General features: G+C 43.7%; 1 protein-coding gene across 1 annotated transcript; it reads left to right on the forward strand.

Annotated features, from left to right (window-relative positions):
* Positions 1-784: 784 nt before the first annotated feature.
* gga1 (golgi-associated, gamma adaptin ear containing, ARF binding protein 1) lies at positions 785-13,048 on the forward strand (the record flags this gene model as incomplete). Its single annotated transcript, XM_080860857.1, has 17 exons — positions 785-827; positions 1,873-1,957; positions 2,385-2,460; positions 3,129-3,227; positions 3,800-3,923; positions 4,304-4,404; positions 5,521-5,601; positions 6,016-6,150; positions 7,306-7,387; positions 7,667-7,777; positions 8,032-8,169; positions 8,314-8,390; positions 8,646-8,833; positions 9,437-9,672; positions 10,001-10,170; positions 10,610-10,720; positions 11,136-13,048. The coding sequence occupies 17 exons, from the start codon at positions 785-787 to the stop codon at positions 11,244-11,246; spliced, it is 1,968 nt and encodes a 655-aa protein (XP_080716983.1). The 3' UTR covers positions 11,247-13,048.
* Between the last annotated feature and the right edge of the window lie 284 nt (positions 13,049-13,332).

The following is a 13,332-nucleotide window of genomic DNA, read 5'->3' on the forward strand; positions in this document are numbered from 1 at the left end:
TTAAGGTTGACTTGGTTCCAAATACAGTAAATCCAAATTCGCCAGTTTGTCATCCTTCAGAGAGTCTTTAGCAGAATAAATCTTTGTCCCAATCCGTGGATACCTTCCCCTATGTTCTGAAGAATAGGCATTGGGAACTAACGTTACAACGTCACTGCAACGTGCCGCCTTGGCTGTCGTGCAATCGTGACTGGCCGAGTGAACTCAATGACAGACGATAGCGGCAGTAATCTCTTTGAACGGGGGATTATTGTTTGTGTATTACTACCACTGTAGTGAATATTATAGACCATGACTGTTTGAAGCTAGACCCTAGACTCGTTCCTTAAATTATCTGTAAACGGAGCAATTAAGCCAAATTAATGATTGAATGGTCTAGTAACGTTCATTTGTTAATGAGGACCATATAGGCCTGCTTACACTATACCAAAAATTATAAATGCTTTCAAACCAATGCGTTCAAGCCTGATAATGGCATAACTGATACCCTTAATATACTGTGCACTTAATCTACAATGAAACATAAATTGATATAAATATGCCAGTGTGTCATGATGACGTATGCAAGAGGTGACAGCAAATATTTTCAATGTAGGATACAGACAATTTTCTCTCGGAACAATTATCCTCTTGACGACATGTGTCTTTATCAACACATAATATATCTTGTCTGTAACAGTTTTCTTTTTATCATCCAAAGAAAGTTCATGAAACCACCATTGCGTAAGATCCGAGTCTAGCAATCATCGCGAGACTGTCGATCTGCCGAAGGAATCCCCGAAAGATGGCGGCGCCGCCAGACGAGGGGAGCTTGGAGTCTCGCATCAGTGAGTCATACGGAGTTTTTACCCTTGCGATTGCACAAAAAACTTTTCTCATGATTGACATTAACTTTACCGACACGTTAGGGCTGTGTTGTGTCTGTGTTAGTCTGTCTACAGACAGGTTACTTCCTCCATAGTCGCATGCAACCTCAAAGTGCTAAGTTAACGTTACATTCATCGGTAATGCTAGCGAGCTGTGTTGTCAAACAACACCATCACCTCTCCACAAATTGAAATTCGTAGGAGTACAGTTAATCGCATGTTACCAACGTCTGAAATGCACCTTGTTTAGAAAGTCCTCTAATTTATATTACGTGGCATTACTCAAGCAGTACCGGGTAGACCGTTGCAAGTAACCGTGGAGGACAGCTAGCCGTTTAGCTAACGTTAAATGCTTAGCCAGTGTCTAGCTTATGTGTCAGTGTGGAGAATTGGGAGGAGTCACTTGTAGCTAAAGTTGACTAGATAATGCTAACAGCAACGCTAATCATTAAAATTGGTTGGAAATACAATACTAACAGTACAATTGTGTGACGGAAAATAACATCTGATTAATGGTCGTATATGCTAATATGAGGATCCTGAATGAACCACTCTAGGTGTTGATTTAAAGATGCGTTATTCCAGTTCCTTTAAAGTCGTATGGTTAGCATTGTACCATTGGCACAGAGCTCTTTAATGTTCCAATGGTCAATAATGTAAACATTTACTTTCTGACAGTATTAGCGTTTTTATTTTCTAATCTCTTCTTCTAGTAAGCTATTCCGTTGTTATAAACTTGAGTACTGCATTCACGACCGTTTTCGCTACACTGGTATCATAGGATCTGCAAACGGAAAAGCTGTAGTTCCCAGGTCTAACATAATTTACTCGGTTAACAAACACAAATACAGCCCAGTTTTCTTGTGAAAGCGTTTTGGCTTTACTGTCATAGTCACCTTTTCATGTTATAAAAACTGAACAAGCAGGCCGATGCTTCTCCAGTTCACACTGCATGTTACCTGTTTCACATTAGTTTTGTTGTTCTTATGTATCAAACATTTTTTAGACAAAGCTACGAACCCACTCAACAGAGAGACTGACTGGGAGAGCATTCAAGCTTTCTGTGAACGACTGAATAATGAACCTGACGGGTGAGTCTGCGTATATTCAGTGAGAGCAATGCTTTCATCTATAGCACCAATAATCATATTGGGAATCCTGCCAGGCTGAAATCAGTCATAGTTGGCATTATGACAATGCAGATGTTGCTGTCTGTAGAAGATATGCGAGTTAAGTGGCTGGTATGGTGCATGCCGTAATCTGTTTTGTTTACTGTACAGAATTAGTTGTACAAGGCCACAGGCAAGGAAACGACCTAGATTGTCACCAAGCATTTTAAAGTTTTATCAAAGAGTCCTCTCTGTCGAATGCTGTGGAGAGACTCCTCTTGGCCTTGCATACAGCAAGTATAAAAGGGGATTTAAAGTGGCTTTGAGTGTAACCCACAAGCAGATACAGTGCAGCCTCAGACCCACTCTTCACCCAGTGTCCTTTGCGTGACTCCTGCTTTTTCTACAGTCCTCAGCTGGCCACCAGGCTTCTGGCCCACAAGATCCAGTCGCCTCAGGAGTGGGAAGCCATGCAAGCACTTATGGTAAGATTTTTATGGCTGGACCTAGAAGCTGTGCAGTAGTGTTTCATAGATTATCATTATTGTCTCTATGGAGTCATATCAGAAGGAGTTGAAGGTCTTTTGTTTTTTGACAACGACAATTTGGCCAACCTAGTGTGACAGTTTTTTTTTTCTAATGGAAAACGTACTGCCCCTGAGGCGGAAGTGACATGGAAGTGACTCAACTGGTCAGCTCAACTAAAATGCAGAATGTCAACTTTTAGCTGTGGTGTGCTGAGGGAGTCAGATTTATTTTAGGCTCAAAGAGTCTCTTGGCACATTTTGAAAAGCTCTTCTCTCTATTATTTTCTTACTAACTAATATGCACTGCTTTGGTTCTTAAGTTTATTACATGTTTATTTTCTGTTAGTTCGTTTTTTTCATGTGTTTAATATTATTAAAGATATTTTGTTTTTCTTATTGTGCTACCCTCATTGTCTTTTGTATATTTAATTTAATTAGTCCTTAAAAAACTTATACTTTAATGTTCCCATACTGCTATTTGTGGTCTGATTTAGTCAATAATATACTATAGTTTAGTTTCTAATGAGGTATAACGCAGCACTTTCTACGACAAGTCATGTGTTAAAAGCAGTAAGGCCAACATCATTCTGGAATACACTTCTTAATCTGCAACTTTATTCCCATAGGTTCTAGAAACATGCATGAAGAGCTGTGGGAAAAGGTTCCATAGTGAGGTGGGGAAGTTCCGCTTCCTGAACGAACTCATCAAAGTAGTCTCTCCCAAGGTACCCACCTCTGCATCCTCTTTGGCTTAATGTTCACATGAAAACATGGTCCTCTCTCCTTGTGCTTGGTTGTCAAGGGTTACCTATCTCCAGTGTTTCTTAACCAGTCTGCAAGTCGAAATGAGCGTTGTTCATTTAGTCATATGACGTGAGGTTTTACACCAGAAGACACTTGGCTCTCAGCTGACAAGCCTTGAATTTGAAAATGCAATGAAGATACAGAGAATCCCTCGATGATCATTTTGCAGTTGAGCTTACATGAGGGATGATCATTGCAACAATCAGAGGTCATGAAGGAGGTGTGCTGCCAGCATCAGTCATGTTATCCAATCATGGCACTTTGTGCATTCATTGCCAATGAGGAGAATTTGTGTCTGACTGCTGATGTTTATATTCCATCTCAGTGCAGTTCTTCATATGAAAAAGGCTCTTTTGATACAGCTCTAGTTCAGCTACTTTCCTAGCCAAGGAAATGGTGGATATCAAATGACAAAATTATATAGTGATGCGCCATATGGCCCCTGTGCCTATATCTTAGCTTGAAGTCTTTTGTTTTGTTTCCAACTGTTTAGTATTTAGGCTCTCGTGCCCCAGAACCCGTGAAGAAGAAAGTGCTGGAGGTCATGTTCAGCTGGACCTTGGCACTGCCAGAGGAGACTAAAATCTCTGATGCTTATCAGATGCTGAAGAAGCAAGGTGAGCTTAGCGCTGTGGTAATTAACTGAGAGTGTGCGATAAGAAGGTCAGCAGAACCGAGTAAAAGGCCAGTACTGCAGAGTAAAAGGCCAGTACTGCAGATGGGCTGACAAAAATCTGCCTCTGTATTAGATGGAAAAATGTTTAGAAGCACGTTTCAGTTAGAAAAGTGAAATGTTTGCAACTCGATTGAAGTATTTGAATGAATGTACATATGTCTATGCGTATGTGCATGTGTGTATGCATTTATGTGTACATGTAACATACCTGAATGGGAACAAAGACTTGCAGAAGCTCCCATGGTGAACTGCTGGCGGGTAGAAAATATGGATATGTTACCAGCGTGCTCTAAGTGGCTGGAAACCCATTTTCCTTTCCAGGCATTGTGAAGCAGGACCCTGCACTTCCTGATGATGGACCCCTCCCACTACCAACAGCCAGACCCAAGAACGCCATCTTTGAGGATGAGGAGAAGTCAAAGGTAAGGGGAGCTCAAGCACTGGAAACAGGTTGAGACTTCTCATTTGCCAACAGTATGTCTTGGGAATCACTTAAAGCAGCAGAAAGGAGTTTTGGTCGACAACTAGTGGGCTAACTAGCCAAAAGGCATGCAGAAACATGGCAAGCGGCAACAACAGCAGAGTTGGCACTGATATACACTTGCTGTTGTGCAAGCTGAGGTCTTTTGGCGATGTAGTTGGTGATGCAACCAGTTACATTTTCGCAGGGTGGTCCATCCTGGACCACAGAACTACATAGGGCATAGTGTGGGCGGATGGTGTTTATCTGCCCTTCACATGACCATACTCCAGTTGTCTACAAAAACACACCTCAACATATGGTACATTCCTTTATAGTGTGGCTTTAAGGCCTCACAGTACTATGCCGTGACTGTTTCTAGTGCAAGTTTTTAAAGTTGTAATACGTCAAAAGTGTTAGTGGAAGATGTAAACGTCTTACCAAGGTCTTTAGTGCCATACTGTATGCCTGAAAAGCATTTGATTTCATTAACAGCCTCCCTGTAGGTTTGAAGCTCATTGAATACATGGCTAATTTGATAATGGAATCGACCAATGACATTTGATACAATATGACAAGCATCCTTTTGTTTCCTCTACCTTCATTATAGACCTGGACGTTATTTTAACTCGCATTCTGCTGGCTGCATTTGCCTTAAGAAATCCCAATAGGCAGGCCGGGTACTGAGGCAGTGTGGCTGTAATCTGACACCTGACCTGATCTTGATTTGATCTACAAAGTGTCAGTGTTTCAGGCACTCTCTTCATCACGTATCTTAACCCGATCACCAGTTACTTTGTATTGGGAACAGATAAAGACCAGCGGTTTTCGTCGAGCCGTCTGGTTTATGTTCGGATGTACTGTATATGAACAGTGGTTATTGTTTAAGCCCTGTTTTGTGTATTCCAGCTCTACCTTCTACCTCAGTGTCGGAACAAGAGTACTCGCAGTTCAAGGGTGTCATTTAAATGTATTCTTGTGCTGAGACGAGGTCACCAACCTCGTGTTGCTGGGAACCTAATTTTTGACCCCTCGATCCCGACCCCACTCATTTCCTGCTTGCCCCCCTTCTCTGTAGATGCTGGCACGTCTGCTGAACAGCACTCACCCCGAGGACCTGCGGGCCGCCAACAAACTCATCAAGGAAATGGTGCAGGAAGTAAGTGGCTGTAGCTACTGCTTATTCTGTGTGGGCCCCATGCTGTGTGTTTGTGCATAGGTGTGTGTGTGTGTGTGTGTGTGTGTGTGTGTGTGTGTGTGTGTGTGTGTTAACTCATTGTTGCCCCCCCCTGGTCCTTGTTACATTGTTGTATTGTCTTTAAGAATGGTCACCCTCTGATTCTTACATTAAAGCTGCCCAGTCCAGGATGTTTGTGCGCAGTGCATGGCAATTAGTACAATGATGTTTCACCCCAAGGACTAAACATGCGTGACTGCTTACGTTTGTTTTGTGATAGAACTTGTTTATTTGTGGTGTTGGCACAGCATTAAGTGCATGTGTAAATGTTAGCTAGAGCATCCGGTTCACTTCCTGTCGGCATGTGTGTTCATTCATTGTTTTGGCCCTGCTCAGGACCAGAAGCGGATGGAGAAGGTGTCCAAGCGGGTCAACGCCATCCAGGAGGTGAAGGAGAGCGTGGGGCTGCTGACTCAGCTCCTGGGAGACTACAGCAAGGACAGCGTGGAGAACAACGAGGAGCTCATCAAGGTTGGCAGGGGCTCATGATGGCCACATACACACTCACTCACACACACACACACACACACACACACACACACACATTACATAGACAACACACACACACACACAAATTACATAAACGACACACACACACACACACACACACACAAATTGCATGGACTGGACATCACACACACAAACTCGCAGCAATCTCTTACAAACAAATATCAAACAAAACAAACACACACACACACACACACACACACAAGCACATTACATAGACAACACACACACACACAAATTACATAGACGACACACACACACACACACAAATTGCATGGACTGGACATCACACACACAAACTCGCAGCAATCTCTTACAAACAAATATCAGACAACACACACACACACACACACACACAAATTACTTAGACGACACACACACACACACACACACACACACACACACAGAAATTGCATGGACTGAACATCACACACACAAACTCGCAGCAATCTCTTACAAACACATATCAGACAACACACACAAGCGCACACACACACACACACTCACAACTCTCCCACAAACAAAAAATCCCTCAGACATTACATGCTGTCGACACGCTGTGCCAACGCACGCCACGCATACATCTAAACACACATCGGTACCAATTACCTCAACACCAACAGCTACTCGCATCCGCAGTGCGCTTAACAGTGGCCCTGGGGTCAGAGTTCCCATGGAAACGGTTTGTAATCTTTTGTGTGAAGCCACCAGATAATTAGCGACAAGTGAAATCAAAGCCAAGGCAGCTCCATCATTAAAGCTCTCCTGTAGCGACTCGACTCCTTTTATTATGTCGTTAAAAGTCATGATTTGCTTGTTAAAAAGAGGGCGCCAAACGGAGCTGTTGACGCTCGCCAGCGGCTGTAACTTGTTTGTGCTGACACACAGAAAAGGCACGTTTTCAATGGATGTATGTGGTATCCTGTTTTTGTGCTTGTGTTTAAATATGACAAAGTTGTTTAATTTATGATCTTGCCCCCTCAGTAGAGAGTGGTGGCTTGAGCAAGTGAATTCCCATGATGCAACTGCCTCTGTCAGTGTGAACAGGATGAAAGTGCATGTCTAATGTGTGTGTGTGTGTGTGTGTGTGTGTGTGTGTGTCTGTGTGTCTGTGTGTAGGACTTGTACCAGCGCTGTGAGAAGATGAGGCCCACACTGTTCCGTCTAGCCAGCGACACAGAGGACAACGACGAGGCCTTAGGTAAGGACCACCATTCCTAACTCTCTGGGTCTAAAAAGACATTTTGAAAAAAAAGTAAGAGTAAGTAAGAGGTAAGAGGTGCTGAGAGAATTAAAGAGAATTAAAGAAGTATTAAGAATTATTATTGGAAATTATGAAATGTTAAAAGTCCCTTCATCATGACCTGATTAAGAAGAGCTGTATCTGTGATGAGGTGTATCTGAATGCTATGATGAGGTGTATCTGAATGCTAAGATGAGGTGACTGTTAGTATCTGACTGCACTGGTGGTCCTCTGTAGCGGAGATCCTGCAGGCCAATGACAGCCTGACCCAGGTGATCAACCTCTACAGGCAGCTGGTGAAGGGTGAGGAGGTCAACGGGGACAGCTCCACCATGCCTCAGCTCACAGGTCAGGGTGCCATCTCTCATTTAGCCTGAGCCTGCCAAAGCTATTGAGATCTGTGTTGACCCTTAAATATATAATACATTTAATGTTTATATTAATTATACCCCATATTATATCCTAAATACCCAGCAATGAAGTATCTGGTTTTGTCTCTGTTGATGATCATGGGTTTGGTGATCTACAGATCATTTTATTCTGTTAAAATAGTAGTGACCCTGAGGATCTTGTTGCCCCCCCCCCCCCAAACACACATACAGGAAGTAGCACTGCTCTGCTGGACCTGTCAGGCCTGGACACTTCACCCTCTGCTCCGACTGTCCCAGAATTCCCCTCTCAGCCCACCCCCTCACAGGAAATTGGCATGAGTCTGCTGGATGATGAGCTCATGTCGCTAGGTAACCGCCATCGACCTCTGGCTGACCCGTTTCCCTGCCAGACACACCAGACAGATACAACAACATGTGTAGTTTACACTCAGCATTAAATTGCACCAGGGTTTGACTTATTTCTTAAATGGGTTGTCCACTTTGTTTCATCAGGTTTGACTGATGTTGCCCCTTCAAGCTCTAACCTGGCCTCCCAGTCTGGGGATGCCACAACATGGAACTCCTTTCAGGTGAGGACACAGATACACACACAATACAGAAGTAATGCGGTGTAGTATGCATCAAACGTTGTACATAACACTTTTAAAGGATACATCTGATTTTTACCTGATAAATACCTGATAAATATCAATGGATTTATGTTGTTATAGCGGAAAAGGAGTACATTTGTACATTGTCAGGAAAGCATATAGTTTGTGCTGCTGAATATAAATGTACTTTCAGAAGAATTTCACCATAACCAGATGGCTTTTACCATTCTTCAGTCCTCCGATAGTGTCGAAACACCTGCCCCAGTGGCGCCCGCAGCGGTGCTGTTGCCATCGGTGACGGCAGCACCTGCGGCCCCAGCGACCGTGGCCCCGCTTGCCTCGAGGGCCCTGGATGAGCTGGACCTGCTGGGCAAGACGCTGCTGCAGCAGTCCCTTCCCCCAGAGAGCCAGCAGGTGAAATGGTAATGGCTCCTGTGCATCTGTTATCGTAGAGCAGGAGAACCTCTGTCTAGTCTTAGTGCTGGTCTTCAAGGCCCTTTGTCCTGGCTGCAGTGTTGTTTGGTACTCTTAGCCTTAAAATAATACCAGATGCAGCTAGCCAAGCCTTGTAGGCATTTGCAGATCAGATTAGGGCTACAAACTAAAGTGAAGCACAGATGCCATTCTCAGGAGGAGTATCTGCCTCTCTGACCAGAATTGCTTGATTTGTCTTCATAGATTAGCAGGGCATTGCAAATCTTCTCAGTTAGGTGTTGTGTGTATGTGTATGTGTATATGTATTATTAAGTCATGTTTTGCTTAGGGGTTCAAATACTTATTTGCCGCAACAAATGCAAATCAATTCATAACTGTTATAAAATCCAGTTTTCTGGATGTTTTTGTTGATATTCTGTCTCTCACTGTTAAAATAGACCTACCATTACAATTATAGATCACACATTTCTTTTCAAGTGGGCAAACTTGCGAAATAGGCAGGGGTTCAAATACTTATTTTCCCCACTGTATGTATATTTAAATTTAAATGAATCAAATTAAGAGATGTTTCTTTTGTCTTTTTCTAAAAGGGACAAACTTCAGTCTCACTCCAGACCCACACTCCGCGACCTTCAGACCAAGACCATCACGAACCCCAGCCCAACGCCCAGTCCCATCCTGACCCTGGCCTCCGAGCAGCCTGGGACTCTCCTGGACTCTCAGGCTGGCATTGGAGCTCCCTCGCTAGGCTTGACCACTAGCTCTTCACCCCAGAATGATATTTCCTTAGCTAATGTGAATGTACCCTTGGAGTCCATCAAACCCAGTAAGATGATCTATCTAAAGCATTTGCACTGTGGGTCTTGTGTGGATGGTATCAATGTTACAATACAATACAAGTGGACTGTCAGGCTCAGATGGATCGAATTTTGTCAGTTGGTTATTGTTGTCAGTTAGTTATTGTGTCAGTTGGTTATTGTGTCAGTTACTTATTTTTGTCACTTAATTATTGTCAACTTAATGCAAACTTAAACCTATTGCTGTAAGTAAAACTGAACTGTCTCTCTCTCTCTCTCTCCCCCCCCCCCCCCCCCCCCCTCCCTCCCTCTCTCTCTCTCTCTCTCTCTCTCTCTCACGTTCTTGTATGCTTTTAGGTAGCGTGTTGCCTGTGACGATATTTGACAAACACAGTTTGCGGGTGTTGTTTCACTACGCGCGAGACAGTCCCCCGTCACGGCCGGACGTGCTAGTGGTCATCATCTCAATGCTATCCTCCGCCCCCATACCCATCACCAACATTCGCCTCCAGTCGGCCGTGCCCAAGGTATGACTACCAGAAGAAAGTGTTCGGTACTGAAATGTAGCATTGTAGGCAAAAAGACGAGTGAGGGGTACAAAAACAAACAAAAAAACACCAGGCTATTTCTAGCTGGATTTCAATCAAAGGTACGCCCATTGGGCATTTATTTAGCCAATCATGTTTTGTTTGCTAAAGGTGGCAGGCACATCAAAGCATTAGACGAACGTAAGAGTGAGCATAGTGAGCTTGATTTGGAATGCAGTGTGTAACTATCTCTCTCTCTCACATCCTGGAAGTGACTAGTATTTTGCCTCGTCTTTCTGGTTCTGTAAGTCACACTCCCGCTTCAATCCTGCTTTTCCTGAAGCACCATTTCCAGGACCAATACTGTCGCCTTGAGGGTGAGGGTGTGACGGGGACCCAGGTGTTCATCAATGTTCTCTCTCTCGCTCTCATTCCACAGACTATGAGGGTGAAGCTGCAGCCCCCGTCGGGCACAGAGCTCCCCGCCTTCAACCCCATCCTCCCCCCCGCCGCCGTCACCCAAGTCCTGCTGCTGGCGAACCCCCACAAGGTAGGGCAGTGCTGGGGCTCAAGGGGGGCACACTTACCACAGGTTGGAATGACTGTCTGGCACATGACCCGTCATAACGGCACAACCGGTGACTCAGAGAAGGAATGGAATTATCTATTTGTGTGTCTGCCAGTATGCTGCCTGCCAAAGCTAGTTGCCCTGTCGGAGCTGTTTCTTATGTTGACGTCCAGTTTGAAGACATCAGATTCTGAGGGGCATAGCTGTCATAGCAGTCTCCTGTGTGTGTGTGTGTGTGTGTGTGTGTGTGTGTGTGTGTGTGTGTGTATATCTCCCATTTTGTTATTGACATTACTTCTAATTTAAAGCATTTGTTTACCAGTGTCAGATGTGAAATAATTCATGGGCCTCTTTATCGTGATGCGTTTACAGTGATGTATCTGGTTTTATCTTGCAGGAGAAAGTTCGATTGCGGTACAAGCTCACCTTCGATCTAGGAGAAGAATCACATGATGAGTCTGGGGACGTTGAACAGTTTCCACCCCCGGAGAACTGGGGCGACCTTTAGAAGGACAGACCTGCTTCCTGTTTGACCTACGACCCCTTCTGCTTCCTACTGCTCTTGCCTGATGGCGTGAACTTGATACAATATTCTTGTCGATGGTCCTGCTTTTTGAATCTGCAGCCCGTTTTCATTGCCCACAGCGGTCTCTTTGGCTCTGCCTCTTGCCTATCTGTCTGAGTCTATCTAGTGTGTCTGTTTTCTTTCTTTTTTTTTTTTTATACTCATTCCAAATGATTGACGGTCATGAAATCAGCCATGTTCCTCTGCTTGAACACTGTACTTGATTTAGCTGTGTGGAAATGTAACCGACTACAACAACAACAACCCCATTGCTTTGACTTCCGCGCAATTAAGTTGGGCCTTTTTAAACAGAACGTGTGTGTGCATGCATGAAGTTGTGTGTGTGTGTGTGTGTGTGTGTGTGTGTGTGTGTGTGTGAGATTGTTTGCATTTATGTCCAGCATTTACTCATCCGTGTCGTCATCTACTATAGAATGAAATGAAGGCTTCAGTCGTCTCAGTTTTACCAGTTGCATAGTGGCAGACATGCATAGTGGAGCCAGTGAGGTTTCGTAGTACACAACCGTGAGTGGATAATGTCTCTGTTACTGTGATATAACATGCATCCAGTCTTCTACAAAGGAAATCCAAACTATCCCTTTACCAAGGACTTGAAGTTAAGCATATTGTTTTCAGCTGTTGTGTGTTTTATTCATTTGTTTTTCTTTTTTTCTTCTTTTGTTCTGTCTGTTATGCACTTTGTTTTGCACATGACCTCCCAAATACTGACTTCTTGTTACTCTTCTACATTATGTTGTATTCACCTTAAAGACAAAACACAGCAGTATCTCACCGGGTCTTCAGAAGGAACATTAAGGGGGAATCATGCAAACCTTTTTGTGTTCTAACCTTTGACCTCCTGCACGTCCCTTGTTGACACCCAAAGGAAGCCCCCCCCCCCTCTTGGGGCTCGACCAGGCAAGCCGTCAATTTTGAATTCTTGTTTGAAAATCTACCGTATGTGCCTGATCTGACACGTTTCTTTCACATTTCTAGGTTCAGTCTGATTCGGTTTCATGTCCTTTTCTTTTATTTAATTTTTTTTTATAGATACAAGCCGCACATTTAGTCTTCGAGTTTGGAATTCCAGTTTGAAGAGAGCTGTTTGCAGTCTGTTTTTTTCTTCCCTAGTAATTTCTGGTTGGGAAAGTATTTGTGTTCACACACTAATCATACAGCGCCCCGTGGCCAGGGAAAAAAGGTTGAGATTCTGTGTGTAAATATACCAGATCCTAAAGAATAGAAAAATAACCTCCACAGTACTTGGAACTCTCATCACCCTCGGAAAACAAACCATCCTACATGTGCTGGCTCTCTGGATCTTCCCCTTGAATATTCTTATGAGAATTCTATTGTAATGATGCACTTCTGACTGTACCCCCACCCCCCTCCCTGTCCTTGTCTGGTTGAGCCTGTCTTCCCAGCCTTGGGGAGGCTGAGAATGAATGATTTCCCTCCAGGAGAGACTGAACAGTTGAAGTACTCTGTAAATGGGAGTAGAATGGCTTCCGCTTGAGGAGGAATGCCAAGGCACTTGGTTGCCATAGCAATGTGGCGTTCTTGCAGTCAACCTAACACATTCCAAATACCCCCATACGCCCACCTGCACCCCTTCAACACGCACACAGCCCGCCCACTTCACCACCCTCCCTCACCATCTCATCACGGTTCTGACTTTGTAAATAGTATCGGTATTGCAATTATGTACATTTGCCAAAAAAAAAAATACAAAGATGCAAATTCATTATGGAGGGAAAATGGAGAGAATGTAGTGCAAATATGTATTTAAGGGAAATAAAAGTTATTCTTTTTCTCGGGGGTTTAAAACAAGCAGCCTTGTGTTCTATGCATGCAAGATTCAGATGGAGAGAGAAGCCTCTGGTGGACTTTCCAAGTGTCTGGATGGTCATATCCATCCTCTTATTCCTGCTACTGAAATGACATTTGTTGTAATAATATGATGGAAACTCATGTGTTGTTAGGAGCAGTCTCACATTTAAGACTTAAGAACATACAAAATAACTATTCA

Source organism: Sprattus sprattus (genome assembly GCF_963457725.1).
Source record: "Sprattus sprattus genome assembly, chromosome: 1".
NCBI classification, from domain to species: domain Eukaryota; kingdom Metazoa; phylum Chordata; class Actinopteri; order Clupeiformes; family Clupeidae; genus Sprattus; species Sprattus sprattus.